At 36.7% G+C, this 20603-nt stretch overlaps 3 protein-coding genes across 4 annotated transcripts; 2 read left to right on the top strand and 1 right to left on the bottom strand.

Annotated features, from left to right (window-relative positions):
- Window positions 1-953: 953 nt before the first annotated feature.
- rab3c (RAB3C, member RAS oncogene family) lies at window positions 954-7318 on the bottom strand. The gene is made up of 5 exons (XM_073868011.1): window positions 7110-7318; window positions 6099-6320; window positions 5405-5523; window positions 2745-2867; window positions 954-1643 (listed from the first exon to the last, which is right to left on the bottom strand). Exons 1-5 carry the CDS (start codon window positions 7125-7127, stop codon window positions 1451-1453), a joined length of 675 nt encoding a protein of 224 aa, XP_073724112.1. The 5' UTR covers window positions 7128-7318; the 3' UTR covers window positions 954-1450.
- Window positions 7319-7978: 660 nt separating this feature from the next.
- LOC129414461 (ATP synthase subunit C lysine N-methyltransferase) lies at window positions 7979-12490 on the top strand. 2 transcript variants are annotated; one of them, XM_055168521.2, is made up of 7 exons: window positions 7979-8098; window positions 9059-9238; window positions 10488-10592; window positions 10845-10871; window positions 11344-11484; window positions 11747-11797; window positions 12016-12490. In XM_055168521.2, the coding sequence occupies exons 2-7, from the start codon at window positions 9068-9070 to the stop codon at window positions 12193-12195; spliced, it is 675 nt and encodes a 224-aa protein (XP_055024496.2). In that variant the 5' UTR covers window positions 7979-8098; window positions 9059-9067; the 3' UTR covers window positions 12196-12490. The 2 variants fall into 2 exon arrangements, with proteins under 2 accessions (XP_055024496.2, XP_055024497.2); XM_055168522.2 differs by lacking the exon at window positions 10845-10871.
- A 158-nt stretch (window positions 12491-12648) lies between these two features.
- plk2b (polo-like kinase 2b (Drosophila)) lies at window positions 12649-20149 on the top strand. The gene is made up of 14 exons (XM_055168520.2): window positions 12649-13546; window positions 13684-13791; window positions 14262-14378; window positions 14466-14595; window positions 14673-14856; window positions 15013-15211; window positions 15298-15445; window positions 16141-16235; window positions 16356-16485; window positions 16586-16666; window positions 16785-16944; window positions 19032-19161; window positions 19282-19392; window positions 19670-20149. The coding sequence occupies exons 1-14, from the start codon at window positions 13340-13342 to the stop codon at window positions 19859-19861; spliced, it is 1992 nt and encodes a 663-aa protein (XP_055024495.1). The 5' UTR covers window positions 12649-13339; the 3' UTR covers window positions 19862-20149.
- The last annotated feature ends 454 nt before the right edge of the window (window positions 20150-20603 follow it).

Genomic DNA, 20603 nt, shown 5'->3' with positions numbered 1-20603 from the left:
AATTTTTTGATATTTTTACTGAAAACAAGACAAAAATACAAATAATTTTTTTTCTTGAAAATCATTTTTTGCAGTGTAAGAAAAATGTTCAAGATTTTTTGCTTACACCATTGGCAGATTTTTTTTGCTTTTTTATGCACAAAATCATTTAAATTTGATATTTTTTGTCTAAAAACGACCTATTTTCTTGGGTCATTTTACTCATCAAGAAAAAGACATTTTTTTCTTGAAAATCATTTTTTTGCAGTGTGTATTTTCTATAAAGTTTAATAAACATTTATATGCAAGTCAAAGCCTCATGCAAGATGTCACAAACATCTTTATTAAAGGGGACATATCATGAAAATCTGACTTTTTTCATGTTTAAGTTGCTATAATTGGGTCTCCAGTGTTTGTATCAACCTAGAAAATGTGAAAAAGATCAACCCAGTAACTTACTTTTGGTAAATCATTCTCTGCAAGCATGTGAAAAATAGGTAATTGAAATTTGTCTCCCCTTATGATGTCAGAAATGGATAATACTGCCCCTTAATCTGCACTATCCACCCACAGCACTGCCATTTAGTGCAGAGATCAACTCATTTGCATTTTAAAGGACACACCTAAAAGCGGCCCATTTCTGCTCACATCTACTAAGTGGCAATTTTAATAAGTTATAATAAATTATCTATAGATATTTTGGGCTAAGACTTCACATATGTACTCTGGGGACACCAAAGATTTATTTCACATCTTTGAAAAGTCTTGTGAAATGTCCCCTTTAAAACAGCATATGTTTTAATAGACCTTCTGTTGCAATAAGATCAGATCATATCGACAAAAAAGGTATGATCTCACTCCCTATCACACTGAGAAAAATACTAATATATTACCAAAAACTCTTTATACCGCCCACCCCTATTTGAATAGGACCAAATCGAATACCTTGTAAAGAACGAATCGGGACTTCAGGACCATGTCAAGGCCACGTTTATTTTGTCCATACTTTGTTTGTGCATACAATCGCATTCAAACATTTTCAACCAAACTTATCAGTAAAATGCAAGTACAATATTCTCTCTATACATTACACATACGTTAAACAAGTATATAGGATTTATACATTTGTCTATGTTTTTTAATTCCCCTGAGAGTCATGGGAATGATTGTGAATCCTAAAATGCAACAAATTTCTGCTTCGCTAAAATATATTGCGGTTTAATATGATATAACACAGCAACCCCTGACACTATGCAGTATATTGATATAAAGCAGTAAAGGAAAGACAAAGTTTGCTGTTGTTTTTTGGCACAATTTTGCTAGTTTGCTACAGTATGTCAGCTGTCTTAACACAGGAAAACAGGAATTGTAGCCAGGTCAAAGATTTGGGGTTCGGTATTTTCTGCCTCAGAATACAGAAGCTTGGCAACGGCACTCGAGCCACAAAAGCAAACAGCCTGGATAGTAAACACTAGCAGCTACAGTCAGACTGTTGAGGGGGCGTAGGGTTGTCGGTCAGTCTGGTAGTCGGCGTTCCCGTGGTAACGGAAGGGTCAGCCTCGAGTGTATCGGACATCTTGTCACAAATGATGTCCACCAAACGTTCGAATGTCTGCTTGACGTTGATATTGTCTTTTGCGCTCGTCTCGAAAAACTCAAACCCTTTTGATAAGGAAAGATTTGCGGTTAGCAACTAGACTTGTGAACCCTGGACCACAAAACCAGTCATAAGTATAGCACGTGTATTAGGGTGGTCCTTATAATGGGTACATTTTTTATTTTTTTTAAATGTTCAACTCTCACGCCCCCTAAATGTGTTAGGATATCAATAAAAACACACTGTGCAAAAGTTTGAATTGTTCCTACAATTTCTAGAGGTTGCTCAAAGCCTTTGAATATTTCCGAAATCACAATTTTTGCAAAAACTCCACCATTTAAAAATGCACAACACACATAAAACTTGCTTCTTGGAGGGTAACTTTGTTCGTTATTTCAGTCTCTTCTGATCTGAGTAACCATATAGCGGACTTGCTTTGTGTTGCTTCAGCCATTGTCTCAGTCTATATTGTCCATTCACATTGAAGCTTTTTTGCTTTGAAAGACATATCACAACTAAAACAGGAGTTTTAATTGCATGGAGCATGGTCAAATAAGTCCATTACTGCCATAAGTATATATTATTATACAATTATACATGCTAGCACAAATATCACATAATATGTGAATGTGTTAAACTTCAAAGGTCTTGAGCAACCTCTAAATATTCATTAATATTGAAAAAAATTGCCAAATTTTTGTATTTATTTATTCAAACATATTGGTGGGGTGAGAGCATGAACTTTTAAAAGTAAAAAAAAAGGACCACCCTAACGGGTATATTTGTGGCATTAGCCAAAAATATATTGTACGGGTTTTTTAAGTCAAAATGTATAAGTATATTAAGTAAAGATCATGTATCATGATGATATTTAGTAAATTTCCTAGTGTAAATATATTCAAAATTGATGTATTATTAGTAATATGTGTTACCAAATACTTAATTTGGTGATTTTCTCAATATTTCTATTTTTTGCATCCTCAGATTTTCTAGTAGAATTGTATCTTGGCCAAATATTGTCCTAACCTAACAAACCATACAATGAAAATCTCAATTTCAAAAAATGACCTATATGACTGGTTTAGTGGTCAAAAGTCACAATTATTACTAATATACAAACAAGTTTATTTCATCTTCACGGACATCCAGAGATATTCACTCAAACCCTAGTTGTTCGGCTAATAACCTTCCACTTTCCACAGACATGATCCTCTCCTCCTCCATATCACATTTGTTTCCTGCAAGGATCACCTGTGCATTGTCCCAAGAGTACGTCTTAATCTGGGTCGCCCTGACATGAGACAAGACGGCCGACATGCTTGTTATCACTCAAAATGCAACTGATACATCTCCCAGTACAACATGTGCCAGACTTTCACTGTCATACTGAAGCAATGAGAACAAGTTGATTCTTACATAATCTGGGATGAAAGATAATTTATAAAATGCTAGATTTAATAGTAACTCTGTTTCAGTTAAGGGCATGTAATTGTAGCATATTGTTGTACTTTATATACAACAATTTTGGGTAATCTGTCCTTAGAGGTAAGTCCTACAAATTCATTTAGACCTTTAAATCATGCAGTATAGTTTACAATTAGAATGAACAATATTATATGTTTAATAATATTATTATATGTATAATATTATATTATATTATATTATGTATGTTTTACAAAACAGTAAATCAAATCATACACATTTAAACTTGAAATCAACTAAATAGTTTTTGATTGTTACAATGGACAAATCCAATTTGACACACATAACTTAAAGGATTAGTCAATTTTCTTAAAAAAAAAACATCCAGATAATTTACTCACCACCATGTCATCCAAAATGTTGATGTCTTTCTTTGTTCAGTCGAGAAGAAATTATGTTTTTTGAGGATTTTTCTAATTTGAATGGACTTTAATGGACCCCAACACTTAACAGTTTAAATGCAGTTTAAAATTGCAGTTTTAAAGGACTCTAAACTATCCCAAACGAGGCATAAGTGTCTTATCTAGCGAAACAATTGTCATTTTTGGCAAGAAAAATAAAAAAGATGCACTTTTAAACCACAACTTCTCTACTTCCTTCGGCTGTGTGACGAGCCAGCGTAATGTGTAATGACGTCGAAAGGTCACGTGTTACTTATATAAAAAGCACATTTGCGAACAATTTTAAACAATAAACTGACACAAAGACATTAATTAGTATCATTCGACATACAACAACGTCGGAACGGTCCTCTTTCTCCACACTTGTAAACACTGGGGCATAGTTTCGATACGTCATCTGTGACCTCTTGATGTGATGATGTATTTCGTGAGGTCACGCTGGATCGGAGGAAGACGAAAAGTTGTGGTTTAAAGGTGCATATTTTTTATCTTTCTTGCCAAAAATGACAATCGTTTCACTAGATAAGACTCTCGTTTAGAGTCCTTTGAAACTGCAATTTTAAACTGCATTAAAACTGTTAAGTGTTGGGGTCCATTAAAGTCAATTAAAATGAGAATAATCCTGGAATGTTTTCCTCAAAAAACATAATTTCTTCTCGACTGAACAAAGAAAGACATCAACATTTTGGATGACATGGTGGTGAGTAAATTATATGGATTTTTTTTAAAGAAAATGGACTAATCCTTTAAAACACTTTGGAAACATTGTTGCGTGGGTTGCGTATGTGTGGGGCAGGTCTATCAAAAGTAGGTCCAGATTCTATTTGGGTAGGGGCGTGTATGTTTAGTTGATTTCAAATGTCAACGTTGGCTTTCAGAGATCAAGCGCCCCGCCTTTAAATCAGGGTTTACCAAACTGGCATTGCAGGGGGCTTGTGAGTCAAATATAAAATCATGAAATGTATATAAATAAATCGTTTTTTTTTATAAAATAAAAAATCTTAAAGGAATAGTCCATTTTCTTAAAAAAAAATCCAGATAATTTACTCACCACCGTGTCATCCAAAATGTTGATGTCTTTCTTTGTTCAGTCCAGAAGAAATTATGACAAACTTTTGTTTTAAAAATGCATATTTTTTATTTTTCTTGTCAAAAATGACAATCGTTTCCCTAGATAAGACCCTTATGCCTCGTTTGGGATCGTTTATAGTTCTCTGAAACTCCGTTGAAAAAAACTGTTAAGTGTTGAGTTAATTGTTAAGTGTTGGTGTCCATTAAAGTCCATTAAAATGAGAAAAATCCTGCAATGTTTTCCTCAAAAAACATAATTTCTTCTGGACTGAACAAAGAAAGACCACATTTTGGATGACATGGTGGTGAGTAAATTATCTGGATTTTTCTTTTAAGAAAATGGACTATTCCTTTAGTAAAACACTTTCTAACAAAGATATACATGTTATAAGTTTAATCTGTATGTCATGTGGCCATTACACGACACTACAATATATCAGAAAACTGAGAACTCATGCAAAACAGAAAAAATATGTTTTATCTATTAATAAAAAAATACCAGATGAAGGTCCAATAACAGGTAATAATAATAAAAACTTTGTAAAATACTGCTGATAAAAACTTTAAAGTGAATGAAAAATTAAATATTTTGAAGTTAAACATGCAAATGTGCTATTCAATTATTGCAATATTTAGATGACAAAAAAGTTTGAAACTCCTGTACTAAATAGATTTCCTCTTGCGTTAAATGTTTAGATTTGTTTTATGGACAGCAGGACTGACAGATAACATTGTTTCCATCAGGCAGATGTGGGACCGCCTCTAAAAACCCACATGATGTGGTGGCGATCCTGAAAGCTAATAAATGCTCCTGTTGAAAGCTAGGAGCTCCACCTGTCATGATGCACAATGTAAACTTTAAAATCTCTCTTACCAGTCCTGCACAGCAGCAAAAGACTCCTCATTAGTGATGTCATACATAAGGATGAAGCCCATGGCTCCTCTGTAATAGGCTGTGGTGATAGTCCTGTACCTTTCCTGCCCCGCTGTGTCCTACAAATGAGAAAACCAGAATCTGTTTGTGATTGTGATCAAGTAATTAAAAAGGGTGCAATGCATGAAAACATTAACGTCTGTCTGTCTGTAATTCAACACAGAACAGATGCACCTGTCAAGCTAGATCATGGGGTTTACAGAGAATCTGGTGGAAAGACGATTTAGCTCACTTTGAATTTCCATTAAGTTGCTTTAGTCTGGAACAGATGGAGTCGATACAGCAAACGTGTGAAATGAAAGTGTGCAAAAGTCTAAGAAATGATGTCGAGACTGCGGTTCGTCACCTCTAAAAGTAGCACCTCTCTGGCTGAAAGACCGAAATAGCACGACGTGCCACAATCTGGAGAACAGATCGGTTTTGCTGATGGTGAGTTAAAAGGTCTCGATAAGGCGATAATGGCTTATGTCTCTATACATAAGCCAGTGTTAATCATCACCCAATGTCATGTTTACATTGTACCCTGCCTGATTATCCACCTCTTCAGTGCTTTACCAACCATGAATCATTGATGCTTAGTTGAAAAAGCAGTCGGTAATGTTCATTCTGACATGTATGTAAAGCGGATAATTACCCAGATCTGTAGCTTGATCCTTTTGTCGTTCTTGTAGACAGTTTTAACCTTAAAGTCAATGCCCACCGTGCTGACAAAGGCAGAAGTGAAGGTATCATCAGCGTAGCGGAAGAGGAAAGACGTTTTTCCAACACTGCTGTTCCCGATTATCAACAACTTGAACATGTAATCGAAGTTTTGATCTGAGTTTTCCTTCTGTTTGTTGTCTTGTGTAGCAGCCATCTGAGAACACAAAGAGCATAAATGCAGAAAGTTTACAGATTTTTTTATTTAAAGTAACTTGCAATGCATTTATTTTATCAGTATGTGTTCCCTTGGGATCGAACCCACAACCTTTGAACCGCTAACACAATGATCTACCAATCATGTGATAAAGGATTATATGTTTATTGTAAATACATGCCCCTTGTATATAATATCATTTTATATTTAATTTAAAGGGCCAAGTAGGGCTTTGTAAAAAAGTCAGCACCGGGAGCTGTCCACGGTTATACAGTGCGTATAATACAAACATGCTGTCTAGGTAGGCAGCACACTAGGTTTTGAAACGAAGTGCATGTCTTTTACCTCAGCATTTTTTTTAAGAGGCCCATGTCTTTCATTTGGAGAAAATAAACGTCTTGAGATAATAAACATCCATTATAAAGAACACGACATTGTATGTATACAATAGACAGGCAGAAATACATTAGACGTATGTGCTTTAAATGACAACAATTCACATAAACAGCAGCTATTCTCACACGTGAATATTTAAATTAGGAGCTCTTGTGAATCAATTATCTTTTGATCAGCATCTACGTCTGCTTTTCTTTGATGTTGCTTTCATTTATTTACAAGCCCAAGTTTTTCCACGCTCGCTCTCAGACTGATCTCTGTTGTATTATTTATGATGATCACTGTCAAACGACACATCTGTATAAACTACATCGATTTATGACTATATTTGCGTGGCTTTCCATTTCGACCAATAAAAAATATGTATATATTTAACGCGTAAATCTCCCTTACCTTCCCGTATAAATCCATTGCTTCAGACAAGCAATACAACGAATTCAAAATACAGAGTCTGATTTTAGTAAAGTCCTAATAAATGCGAGTTTTTTCCCCGTTTTGGAGAGGTGGAGTCGGCTGTTGGGATAAATGTTGGATGCGGTGATGCTCGCAATGGACGTCAGCAGCAGACAGTCGCACTCTCCACCCCATTCATCCCACATCCGCCCATCCGAGTGTAATGCTCTCTGTCAACAGAAGAGGGCAGCACAGAAAAACACAATCGCAGATCATGGATCAGAATCACACATACGTCATGAATCATTTTAAAAACAATAATATTATTTTATAGATAATTTTACGAAAATATGATTTCATTTGTTAATGTTTAGAATATGATCGTTCAATAAAATATTACAAACACTGCAATAATATCTGCAATAATAGGATGTTTCATTATAATATCTTACGAAAACATATACAAATAAAATTATTAAAATAAAAATTATTAATAGATAATTTTACGAAAATATTGTATTATATGACTATTAACAAAATCTTACAATAAAAATTCTGTGAACACTGCAACGTAAAGCCACTAAAATTATGTTCACTTGGAAAAAATCTCATTCATGATTTTCAATTCCATGATTTTCATCATCAATTTTTTTTACAATTTTAAAATTTGTAAAACTCCACGATATACAAATGCACACTGTACAGCTTAATATTTGCGGAAGCATTATGAAGAATGTTGTGACTTTAATTTCATTATTCATGAGGCAAGTCTTCGCAGATATCGCAGATATCCGCACGATCTATTTAAAATTCATAAGACACGCAATCTCATAGGACGCTAGCATATGACGTCAGTATAATTAATATTTATGACCTAAACCTTCTCCCTAGTAGGATTGGTGCCCACCTACTTGGTCGCATGCGCAAGTGTTGTTTACAGGAGTGTCACGTTTTCCTCGTACAACAAACTCATTTTATACACAAAAAAGGTAAACCGCAGGTTTGGTTGTCTAATATGATATTAAGCCCGCTTGCAATATGTTATACAGCGGTGAAAGAATGAGATGTTTTTTTTGAATTAAGCGTTTTAGATACAAACGTACAGTATAACGTAAACGTCACTTACAGTACAGTATAACGTAAACGTCACTTACAGTACAGTGCATTTTGTGTGGAACCCATGACTTTGGTGTTGCTAACACAACCAAGTAAGCTACATGAAAAAATACTGTAGTACATTATTGTATTTGCTATAGAAATTCTAAGATACTATGCTTTTTTAACTTAGTATCCATAGTAATTATTAAAGTATACTACAGTATTTACTGCAATTTATTAATCCACTACTATAGTTGATATTACAGAATAGTAGTTTAGTAATTATTCTAATGCGCTACAATTTATTATAGTAAATACTAAATTATACTGCAGTAGTTTTCCATGTGGGCTGATTTAAAGTTATATAGTTTATGCACTGTTACCCTGTTTGTTCGAAAATAATGTCCTTAAAAAAGTTCAAAAAGTTGGATTTGTGACCTTCTTGTGTAGACTGAGAAGTCCCCCAGCACTTTAGTTCACTATATTTCTTGAAAAAACAACCTCCCTGGTGGTCTTGTTTATAAAGGTGACTTAATATTCACCTGCATGTTAAAGGCGGGGTGCATGATTTCTGAAAATCACTTTGGGAAAGGGAGTCGGGCCGAGTACCAAAACACACTTGTAGCCAATCAGCAGTAAGAGGCGTGTCTACTAACCGACATCGTTGCGTGGGTTGCGTATGTGTGGGGCGGGTCTATCAAAAGAAGGTCCAGATTCTATTGGGGTAGGGCCGTGTTTGTTTAGGTGATTTCAAATGTCAACATTGCCTTTCAGAGATCATTCACCCCGCCTTTAACACCACATTCAATTAATAATTTGTGTCTCGGACACTTGTTTGTTTTTTTCTCCAGTGTTCAATCATGGAGGATTCTGTTGAGGTTTTCATTCAGGATAAAAGTTGCAAACTCTACCATCATGCTCACGACAAACCAGTTGTCACAGCTGCCTCTGGAGCTTTGCTTATGGGTTTTTATGGATTCTGGAGAGTATTTGCACTTCCCGGCTTTCGGAAAGTACCAATATGTCTCAGGGTAGACTGAAAACTATACAGCAAAGTCTTATTGGCAGGCATACAGTATAGTAAGATTTTCCGGGGACAGTCCCATGGTTTTGGTGTTCTGGTCTCCACAAACCCACAACAATAAAAAGACAAAAACAGTCAAAAAGGTCTTGTCCCCGTTTTTTAATTCATAGATAATAACAAATTGATTTTTGACCATTGAAATGTCTCTGCTTTTCATTTTAAAAATTTGGTCACCCTAATATATAGGCTTATCCTTCCACAAAAGTTTTCTATACTTTTCTTGAAAATATGCTAATTTTCCAGCTCCCCTAGAGTTAAACATTAGATTTTTACCGTTTTGGAATCCATTCAGCTGATCTCCGGGTCTGGCGCTAGCACATTTAGCATAGCTTAGCACAATCCATTGAATCTGATTAGACCATTACCGCTAAAAAATAACCAAAGAGCTTCGGTGTTTTTCCTATTTGGGGCTTGACTCTTCTGTGGTTGCATCGTGTGCTAGGACTGACAGAAAATTAAAAGTGGCATTTTTCTAGGTAGATATGGCAAGGAACTATACTCTCAAAATGGCGTATTAATCAAGGACTTTGCTGCCGTAACATGGCTGCAGCAGGTGTAGTTATATTACAAATTACCCGATAATTGTCATCTTCTATTGAAAGTAACCAAGGGGACTTTTTTCACTACGACTGCTGCAGCCAGAAAATCACTACTTTTATTTTTCCGTCCGTCTTAGTACACAATATTACCGAGCCCCTAAGGTGACATGGAGCAAAAATTAAATAAAGTTTATTTTCATGTTGCTCACGCAAAACCAAATTTTTTTTTTTTTAAAGTTTAGTTTCGCGTGCTTGCGTGAAACTATCGCGCACGCACGTGAAAGCGAAAGTTGGATTCCAAAAGTGTATGAATCAAATGTTTAACTCTAGGGGAGCTGGAAAATGAGTATATTTTCAAAAAAAGTGGAGTGTCCCTTTAAAAGCTATATCTTTATACATAATGAGAAGTGTCTTTGACTGTAGTGTTCAAAACCATGCACTTTCAAAAAATAAAGGTAAAAAGCTGTCACTGGGCTGGTTCCCTTTTAAAAACTACACCAAAAGAGTGTATAATAGTACCTCAAAGGGGCAAATTGGTACCAAATGTATATGTGTACCTAAATGGTAAAAATAAGGACCTTTTTAAAGGGTACCATCCCAAATGTGCTTTGGATACAGTGCCTGTACTAACACAGTTCTGCAATTAATATTGTGCAGGTGCCTTATTTACCCTCCAGTAGAACCCAGACCCAAAATGTAATGAAACACCTGCATGGGAGAGCAGGATGTCTGGCAGATCTGGGCTCTGGTGATGGAAGACTGGTGAGTTTTTACCATAAAGGCAAATTGCACACAAATAAAAATATTGCATAGCTTTAAGCATTACATATCATTTTCATGCATTGTTTGTGATAATAAGGCAATATGTCTAACAATAGTGTAGATATTTTTTACTGGCACGGCATTTAACATTTTATTACATGTAAATCTCCGGCCTGCTATGATGCATTTACAAATGAAGTTACGTGCCTCTGAGCACTTTCTGTTTCAGATGTTTCCCATGGCTTTCTGCAGATGACTACATTCTCACCACAATACATGGTGAGATGCGTAGCTGCTGGGTAGGGGAGGGTCATTATAGATGGGGAATTGTGCAGAAAAATGTAGAACAACAAAATATTAAAGCACACATTTGAAATCCATTAGGCTATTTATAACGTTGCATGACTTTGCTGTTAGATTTAGCATATTCTTTAGTATTGTGGACTTGGCTTTTTAAATGGAAATGACTAATGTGCGAGTTATTTTTATGGTTTCCAATAATTCACTATAAAAATGTAAAGTAGGCAGTCTGCCCGTGTCCGTCTCTTTTGTGTTTCAAAATAGATGCCATTAACGTTGTGTGAGATTGGGTTGAGAAGAAAATGGATAGCAGTTGTTAAAAATATACCTTTTAGTATTTATAAATGGAAACAGGCAAAGAATTGAACCACAGGCAGTCTGCTTCGTGTCCGACTTATTACGCAAGTCCTGGTTCTCACGATTGAAGTTTGTCCTGGATGTGTTTTTGTAGGTGTTTGCTGCTACTGCAGCGGGTTTCGAGTGCACTGGTTTTGAAATCAATTCGGTCCTAACTGGATATGCCAGGGTCAAGGCACTGTGGAGAGGAATACCAGGCACCTCTGCCAGTTTTATAAACCAGGACTTTTGGAAGGTGATGTCTGTCAATTATGCACCACTAGTTGCAACAAATAGCATAGGAAAATAATGTTTCAACAGATTTTATGTAATCAGTTAGTCCCACAACAATCTTGCGCCATTGATTCAAAATATGTATGAGTAATGTCACAAAATCACCTTTATGAATGGTTCAGTAGAGCCACATCATTTTTGGCCATTTATTCTTTGACAAGAAAAATTACATAATTTTAGCACTTCCTTTTGGTGATTCAAGTTTTAACATTTCCCTTCCACAGACCGATTTGTCCAAATATAACAATGTGACTGTTTTCTTGGCACCCGGAGTGGTAAGTACTCCCAGATGTCCTTTCTGTAGTTACAAACGACCAAAATACTCTAGTTTATTCAGAGATAAAATCTACTTTTAGACACGGATAGACAATGGGCCGTAGTCCTTTTAAAATATATAATGTATCATAAGAAGGACCTACGTGCTGGCATCAGGACTACCTACGTGCTAACAAACATGCGGTGAAAAAACTGTTTACATGTACATGGTCTACAGATGGAGGTGCTGGGTAGAAAACTGGAGACGGAGTTACCTGATGAGGCTCGTGTAATTGCCTGTCGCTACCCATTTCCTGATTGGATACCTACAGCCACAGAGGGTGAGGGATTAGATCAGACCTGGGCATATGATATGAACGTCATACGAAAGCTTTCATCACAAGCTGCCACTAAATGAAAGATTTACATTCTGAGACATTTCTATCTAAAGTGCAATGCATTCAAGGTGCACATTTGATAAATGTGTTAATTTCCATGGGAGTTGAACCCATGATCTGCTGTTGCATGCACTATGCTCTACCATCTAAGCTATATAACACTGCCATTTTGCTCATAATACGTTTTTTCCTTGCACTGATTAACTAGTCAATTAATATAACATGTAATTACATATGTTGTACAGTAAATGACTGCTTGCCTATGTTGTAACAGAACTAAACTGTGAAATAAAGAGCCTTTTATTTTGTCTATGATCCAAGATGTGTCTACATGTCTTTATCAATAAATCCTTATGGCTTCTGATGAAAACTTATTGGTCCCTCCCTTACAAATATTAACCATGATTTTTGTAGTAAAAGTTTAGTTTTTTGGTGTATTAATTACTATTAGCAAAACTAATAGTTTTTTTGTTTTGTTTTAACTGTAGTAAAACCATGGTTAATTTTCATAAGGGCTTTTTGGTAAGAATTTTAGTCCTAAAATCCGACTTCTAAGCAGCAGACTGACCAAAAACTGCTCATCACCTTGTTCTGTGTCCTAGAAGGACAAATCACAAAATATGTGAACACGAGTCTCCACCACGTGCAGACAGGTGAATTGAAGCTTGAGTTTGGCCTTGCAGATATTTTAAAAAAATTCATTTGCAACCCAAGCAAAGATGTTATGTGTCATTTTAGCCACATGGTGACGCTATGACACCTTTACGAATGTCTTTCAGAAGACATCTATCCAAATGTACTTTGTTTTTTAATGTATTAAAAATCTATGTTCTCCCGATTAAAAGTGCATGCATTCAAAATATACGTTTTGTATATTTGTCTTTCCACAGCCAGAAAATAGCTGTGGAAAGATTTTGAGAAGAGATTTTTTTTTAAAGATAAATCGTTTTAATTCATCTTTATTTCTGCTACAAAAATGTGTCAATATATCTTATGTTTAATATTGTATACATTGAGCGCGTTCCTAAATGTCCTCGTGCTACAGAACAGACAGAAGTCACGAGCCTTATAGGGTCTTCCCCTCGCGTGACGCAGGTCGTCTGGAGAACGCGCGCGCGTGTGCGTTCGTGCGTTTGGGTATAAAGCGAGGAGACGAGCCTGGACATGAGCACACACAGAATCATGATGGAGACGCAAAGAAGTAAATCTTATCCATCAATAACAACCCAAAATGACAAAATGTGCGAGATCAATAAAATAAGTGAACAAGATTGGAAAAACACAGAGGATAACAGTCGGACAGAGTATTCAAGAATCATTACAGACCCCAATACTGGAAAATGTTACTGCCGGGGAAAAGTTCTGGGAAAGGTATGTTAGACTAAAATGCATTGTTTTTGCGTTTTTATGTCATGACATTATATAGATACAAATGCATTGATATCGATGTGATTTTATTTGCTATTTTAAAATCGTTAAGTTGACTTATTTTTTGTTTGATACCGTAGGGAGGCTTCGCAAAGTGTTATGAGATGACCGACCTGTCTTCAGGTAAAGTCTATGCAGTCAAAATCATCCCGCACAAGCGCGTGTCCAAACCACACCAGAGAGAAAAGGTACAGTAAAGATCACGACGTACTTGTACAGTAGTGACCAAAAGTAATGTCCGGGGGCATATTTGCACATATTTGCTTTTTACGACCATGCAGGCTTGATTAAACTATTGCAATGTGATAATGAACAAATTATTTGGCAAAGAAGGAATTAAGCATCATGTCGTTGTACATTGGTTTTATTTCAATACGCAAGGAATGCAAAAAGCTTAGAGGAAATAGAGCATGTATTTACTACAAAACAATATATTTTGTATTTTTTTGTGTTCCTCAAATTGTTTCCAAAGCTGAACCTTAGTTTACAAGCACAACTGTACAACATGTATAGATAATAAATCCCAATAAAGCTCCATTAAGGATGAAGACTTCTGTTTTTATATATCAAACTTGACTTTTGGCCACTACAGTACGTTGATAACACTGCAAGGTAATTGATCGACACCCTTCTGATGTTCTGTATTCTGATGTTTCAGATAAACCGAGAGATCGATCTGCACAGATCTCTTATCCATAAACACATAGTGCATTTCTATCACCACTTTGAAGACAAAGACAACATCTATATTCTTTTGGAGTACTGCAGTAGAAGAGTAAGTACTTTTTTATTTGGGCTGATTAAAATATTATAAAACGTAATGCAAAGTAGTGTGCGTGACCTCAAGTTTATGTCTGTTTAGTCGCTGGCTCACATACTGAAGGCACGAAAAGTTTTAACAGAACCAGAGGTGAGGTACTACCTAAAACAGACGGTGTCTGCTTTAAAATACCTTCACGATCTAGAGATTCTGCATCGAGACTTGAAACTAGGTATGCATGCCAACACTCACTTTATTTGGTGCATATTCAGTCAGTTTATAAGACGTTAAACCTCTTGTCTTTCTCAGGCAACCTGTTTGTGACTGACTCAATGGAGCTTAAAGTGGGAGATTTTGGGCTGGCTGCCAAACTGGAGCCGATTAGCAACAGGCGTAGAACGATCTGCGGTACACCCAACTACCTGTCACCGGAAGTGCTTAACAAACAAGGCCATGGCTGGGAGTCTGATGTGTGGGCACTGGGCTGTGTCATGTAGGTTTAATGCCGTAATGTTTTATTTTATTTTTAAACCAGGCTGTATTTAGAAATTGAGAAAATTCTGTCTGATTTAGCTTTCACAGTATCATAATATCAGCATCACTTACATCACTTTACTCAATGGAATAACTTGCCTAACTTCCTCACCAGGTTTACCATGCTCACGGGTAAACCCCCATTCGAGACTACTAACCTAAAGGAGACGTACCGATGTATCCGAGAAGCACGTTACACCCTCCCACCCGCCCTTTCTCTACCCGCCAAACAGATCATTTCCAGCATGCTCGCGCAGGAGCCCGTGGACCGTCCGCAATTGGATGACATCATGCGGCATGAATTTTTTACCCAGGTGAGTTGATTTGGTGGTTTCTTCAGTTTATCAACTAAGCTCTTGTCTTTTCGTCCTCATCTGATGTTGTGATGATTGTGTCACAGGGCTTCATGCCAGAAACTCTTCCGGTCAGCTGCTGCCACTCCGCTCCAGACTTCCACATTTCCAGTCCTGCCAAGAGCTTCTTCAAGAAGGCAGCTGCTGCTCTCTTTGGGGGAAAGAAGGACAAAGCTAAATACTATGAAAATATAAGTAAGTGCTCACTTTATTTAAGTTACATAGTTAGGGTATTCACATACTGATCAAATGTATACTTTGCAATACACTGCAAGTCTCTTTGGATAAAAGTGCTAACTTAAAGGGGCCATGGCATGAAAATCTGACTTTTCCATGTTTAAGTGCTATGATTTGGTGCCCAGTGCTTCTATCAACCTAGAAAATGTGAAAAAGATCAACCTAGTAACTTAATTTTGGTAAACCATTCTCTACAAGCACATGAAAAAATAGGTTGTTGAAATTTGGCTCTCCTTATGATGTCATAAGGAGCTCTTATTATAATAATACCACCCCTTAATCTGCATTATCCAATCACAGCACTGCCATTTAGTGCAGAGAAAAAGAGAGAAAACAATTCACAGCACAATTGAGTTTCAATTGCAACAAACCACCATCATTGTGATTAGTGTTTGCACTTCATCCGCTCATTTGCATTTAAAAGGACACACCCAAAACGGCACATTTTCGCTCACACCTACAAAGTGGCAATTTTAACATGCTATGCTAAAACTTCACATATGTGCTCTGGAGACACCAAAGATTTATTTGACATCTTAAAAAAGTCTTGTGACATGGCCCCTTTAAAAATGAACCGAATATCCTAAAAAACACCATGTGATTGTCATATGTTGACCTAAGATTAATCTATAGATTTCTGTCTGTCTTGACAGATCGGTTAGCGAAAGAAGAGGAAGACATATACAAGCTTCGCCAAGACCTCAAAACGACGACCATCAGCAATCAGATTACTACACACACGCCTGAGGTGAGCACCGTTCCCTTTTTAGCAGCCTATAATAAGGAATTCATCATCGGCAGCATCAGAGATATTAATGAAAGTTAAGTGTTAGATCATTCATGACACACATGCCGTTTTCCTCTTTAGGAAGTAGGAACTCCGTCAGCACCTACAAGAAAGCCCGTTACCCAGGCAACTGCTGGAAGACCGCAGACGAGAGATACCATTCACTTGATTGTTAGAGGCAGCTTGGGAAGCTGTAGTAGCAGCAGTGAATGTAAGTATGTGTGTGTGTGTGTTTTACACCTGTTAGTCGATGCATGGATTTTTTTGCCTTGTGTGACTCCAGCTTAAATATCCCGCTGGCTCTCTTGTAGGTCTTGAAGACAGCACCACCGGTATCGTGGCCGAAGCTGTTATTAGTGTACTTAGGGGCTGCCTTGAACACATGCCTAAAGGTGAGTGAGGCCAATTACTTTTAACATATGTTTCACAGCAGGTTTTCACTGTACCGGATCTTTTCTATAGAGGAAATGTGGATACTATGGATCTAAAATTTACTTTTTGTCCCCGCAGCTGACAGCCTGCCTAGAGGAAGCGGTTGTAATAGTTTGAAGTGGGTGACTAAGTGGGTGGACTATTCCAACAAATATGGCTTTGGTTATCAGTTGTCTGATAACACAGTGGGCGTCCTTTTCAACAATGGAACTCATATGAACCTCCTCTCTGATAAAAAGTAGGTGCTTCAAGTTGACTGCTTGGTTACTCAGTTCCGCTCCATTTTTTGAACTTGAACAGGTTCACGCCTGATTCATTTTTTAAAAACAGACAAATGTTACATAATGCATGTTCATGCGATAGCTAAAAATGATTGAGGCCGCAATATGAGTTGACAATGCTATTCAAAATGTGTTTGGGGTAGTTCACCCAAAAGTGAAAGTGATGTCATCATTAACTCACCCTTAAGTTGTTACAAACCTGTGTAAATTTCTTTGTTTTGCTGAACACAATTGTTATCAAGCAGGAAACACGAGCATAATTGACTTCCATAGTAGGAAAGAAAAATACTATGGAAGTCAATGGTGCTCAAAAATGGTTTGGTTACAAACATTCTTCAAATTTATACAGGTTTGGAACAACTTGAGGGTGAGTGAATGGTTGCATGGCTTTCATTTTTGGGTGAACTTTCCCTTTAAGGCTGCAGTTCATAACTTTTTTGTTTAAAAATAAACAAAAATCATTTTTTTAGCAAGTAAATTGCCTCTTTACTCCAATTCACAATGTTTTTCAACAAACATAAGATATAGTAAGTAAGTAAAGTAAACTTAAACAGAGACAGAGAGACAAAAGTTATGGATTGCAGCTTTAAGAAGTGGATTTTAGATACCAAAAGACAGAAAAAATGCTCAAGTCAAAATGAAGCCATTTGTACAGACAGTATGCAGTAAAGATCAATGCTGACATTAGAATAGTCTGGGATCAGTGATTCCCAAACCTGTTCCCAGAACCCCAAAATACAAATTTTAGAATATAATTTTTATCATCTTTGTAATCAAACAGACTTAAAGAGACACTCCACTTTTTTGAAAATATGCTCATTTTCCAGCTCCCCTGGAGTTGGATATTTGAGTTTTGCCGTTTTGGAGTCCATTCAGCCGATCTCTGGGTCTGGTTTTGGCATAGCTTGGCATGGTCCATTGAATCTGATTAGACCATTGGCATCGCGCAGAAAGTGGCCAAGGAGTTTCGATATTATTCCTATTTAAATCTTGACTCTATGTAGTTATATCGTGTACTAAGGCCGACGTCAAATTAAAAATTGCGATTTTCTAGGCAGATATGGCTTGGAACTATACTCTCATTCTGGCGTAATAATCAAGGACTTTGCTGCCGTAACATGGCTGCAGCGGGCGCACTGATATTACTCACTGCCTGAAAATAGCCCCCTTGGTAACTTTTAATAGCAGGGGACTGTTTTCGGGCAGTGCCTAATATCATTTTCCGTCGGTCTTAGTACACGATGTCACGATGTCTTAGTACAAGAGTCAAGTTTTAAATAGGAAAAATGTTGAAGGTCTTTGGTTGTTTTTTAGCGCGGTGCTGATGGTCTAATCAGATTCAATGGACTATGCTAAGCTATGCTGGGAGTGGTACCGCCAGACCTGGAGATCGGCTGCATGGATTCTAAAACTGTAGAGATCAAATGTTTAACTCTAGTGGAGCTGAAAAATTAGAATATTTTCAGTGTCCTTTTAATTTAAATTATTAGTGTACACAAATCCTAAAAAGGTGAAATCTAAAAGACAACTTCAAGACTGTTTTCTACTATTTATAGGTATGTGTTTAAGTAAAATGATAATTTTTATTTCATTCTGCCAACTACCGACAACATCTCTGCCAAATTCCTCATAAATTTTTTTTGATTTGTTCAAAACTGAAACTGCAATGTTTTCAGATCTTTAAAAAATGCAAAGAAAACAAGTTTATATTTTTCAAACAACACACTACTAATGTTTTATATGTGTTTTTTGGAATAGTTAAAAAATAAATATTTGATGGAATAACCTTGATTTTTAATCACATCTTTCATGTGTCTTGGCATGCTCTCAGTCTTTTACATTGCTGTTGGGTGACTTTAGGTCACTCCTGATGTTTGATTTTATTGAAATTCAACAAACACTGGTCACAATAAATGTAGAAATGATGATTAAAGGGCAAAACTGGAGTGGTCTCTTAATTATTTTGACTTCTGTGCATCTTCAACCTTTAACATACATCATCGTATAGTTATTTTGCTAAATCTGTGATGTTTATGTTCTGTAGGACTGTTCATCAATATGCAGCGTTGGGCCAGAAGTCTGTTTTCTCCGTCCTTGATACTCCTGAATGTGTTGTTGCTCAGGTCACCATTCTCAAGTACTTTGCCCACTACATGGAAGAGAATCTGATGGATGTGAGTGTACTCGAATATCACTATTGTATTTGTATATATGAAATATTATCATCTGAACTGTGGGTTAATACAGTCGATTGTGTTGTTAATATGTATTTTATTTCCTGATGCTTCATGCAGGGAGGTGATGTGATAAGTGAGCTAGACTCCCAGAAGACCAGAATCTACCTTCTACAGTGGCTGAAATCAGACAGAGCTTTACTGATGCTTTTCAACGATGGCACTTTCCAGGTAAAATTACAATCTTGTCTCCATTAATTTCCCAGATAACCCTTACACCTATGAACTTCTGCAATACTTCATTCCATATGTAAAAAGCTTCTGTATGGTGTTGTATACGCCCATAAAGACCTCTGGGCAGTTATTAGTGTAGAGAAAATGCTGCGTACAATACAGCACTGTGGGAAGGAGAAGGTCACAAGCCTTGCTGTAATAACATCCTGTATCCTGTGAGAGCATTTCACAGCAGTTGAAAGATAACACAAGTTTTTTGTTCATCTCCCATCAGGTGAACTTCTATCACGACCACACCAAGCTCATACTGTGCACGCAACAGGAGGAATATCTGCTGACGTACATCAACGAGGAAAGAACGTCCACCACCTTCAAACTGAGCACGCTACTCGCCACGGGATGCACCGCAGAGCTGCGCAGCCGTCTCGAATATGCACTGAACATGATGCTGCAGCGCTGCAACTAAAAACTAAGACTGACAGTTGCGATCGATACAAGGAAGTGGATGTCCGTGGATATGTTTTGGATAACTGAAGCAGACTTACCGGATTTACACGGCGTGGCGTTTAGAGACTGGGGTGGACTTGAATCCTTTGACAGGAATTTGACAGAAATGTTGATGAAGCACACCTGCATGTCATAACCTGAAAAAATTGTATTGCTTGCCTCGTTTTCTCCTCGTGTCCATACCAAATATTTATTGTGTACATATTTCCCTATTTATTTATTTAATAAATAAAACACACAGTTCTAATTGCTTTGTCTTTTTGAGTTTTTTAGATACTTTCATGCATTAATGAAAATAAAGGGGCTCTTTTACATCGGAAGGGAATTTTGGCCAACCTTCACTAAACAAAAATGCAGTGTCAAGGTACACAAACCAAGAGGGACCAAAGCCAAAGAAATAAAATTGGACAGTTTACATTATGACCTAAAGACCATGGAGTCTGAAATGAGCCATTTGTACAGAAACTGAAGCATATTACAAATTATGATGATGCCACATTTATATTTAAATAATAGAAATAAGAAAACAGGACACTAATACTTTGGCACATATTTTTTGCTTTACTTCCATGTCACAATTAAAGGAAGCACTTGAGGTAAAACACAGGAAGAGAAGGAATTTGGTTTACCCAGCCACACCTGAAACGGTAAGTCTGGAGTATTATTAGCACATTATATATAGTAGTATATTTAGCAACTCA

The sequence above is a fragment of the Misgurnus anguillicaudatus genome, chromosome 5, assembly GCF_027580225.2.
Source record: "Misgurnus anguillicaudatus chromosome 5, ASM2758022v2, whole genome shotgun sequence".
NCBI lineage: Eukaryota > Metazoa > Chordata > Actinopteri > Cypriniformes > Cobitidae > Misgurnus > Misgurnus anguillicaudatus.
This window is presented reverse-complemented; position numbering and strand designations above follow the sequence as displayed.

Excerpts from the sequence above, each read along its gene's own strand:
- rab3c (XM_073868011.1), bottom strand. Across the intron at positions 5,524-6,098 it reads GGATCAAGCTACAGATCTGG|GACACAGCGGGGCAGGAAAG; the intron begins GTAATTATCCGC and ends TCTCATTTGTAG. Across the intron at positions 1,644-2,744 it reads AGGTTATTAGCCGAACAACT|AGGGTTTGAGTTTTTCGAGA; the intron begins AGGGTTTGAGTG and ends TTCCTTATCAAA.
- LOC129414461 (XM_055168521.2), top strand. The coding sequence starts at position 9,068 with ATGGAGGATTCTGTTGAGGTTTTCATTCAGGATAAAAGTTGCAAACTC. Across the intron at positions 11,485-11,746 it reads TAAACCAGGACTTTTGGAAG|ACCGATTTGTCCAAATATAA; the intron begins GTGATGTCTGTC and ends TCCCTTCCACAG. Across the intron at positions 11,798-12,015 it reads TTTTCTTGGCACCCGGAGTG|ATGGAGGTGCTGGGTAGAAA; the intron begins GTAAGTACTCCC and ends CATGGTCTACAG.
- plk2b (XM_055168520.2), top strand. The coding sequence starts at position 13,340 with ATGAGCACACACAGAATCATGATGGAGACGCAAAGAAGTAAATCTTAT. Across the intron at positions 15,446-16,140 it reads TAAATACTATGAAAATATAA|ATCGGTTAGCGAAAGAAGAG; the intron begins GTAAGTGCTCAC and ends CTGTCTTGACAG. Across the intron at positions 16,667-16,784 it reads CCTTGAACACATGCCTAAAG|CTGACAGCCTGCCTAGAGGA; the intron begins GTGAGTGAGGCC and ends TTGTCCCCGCAG.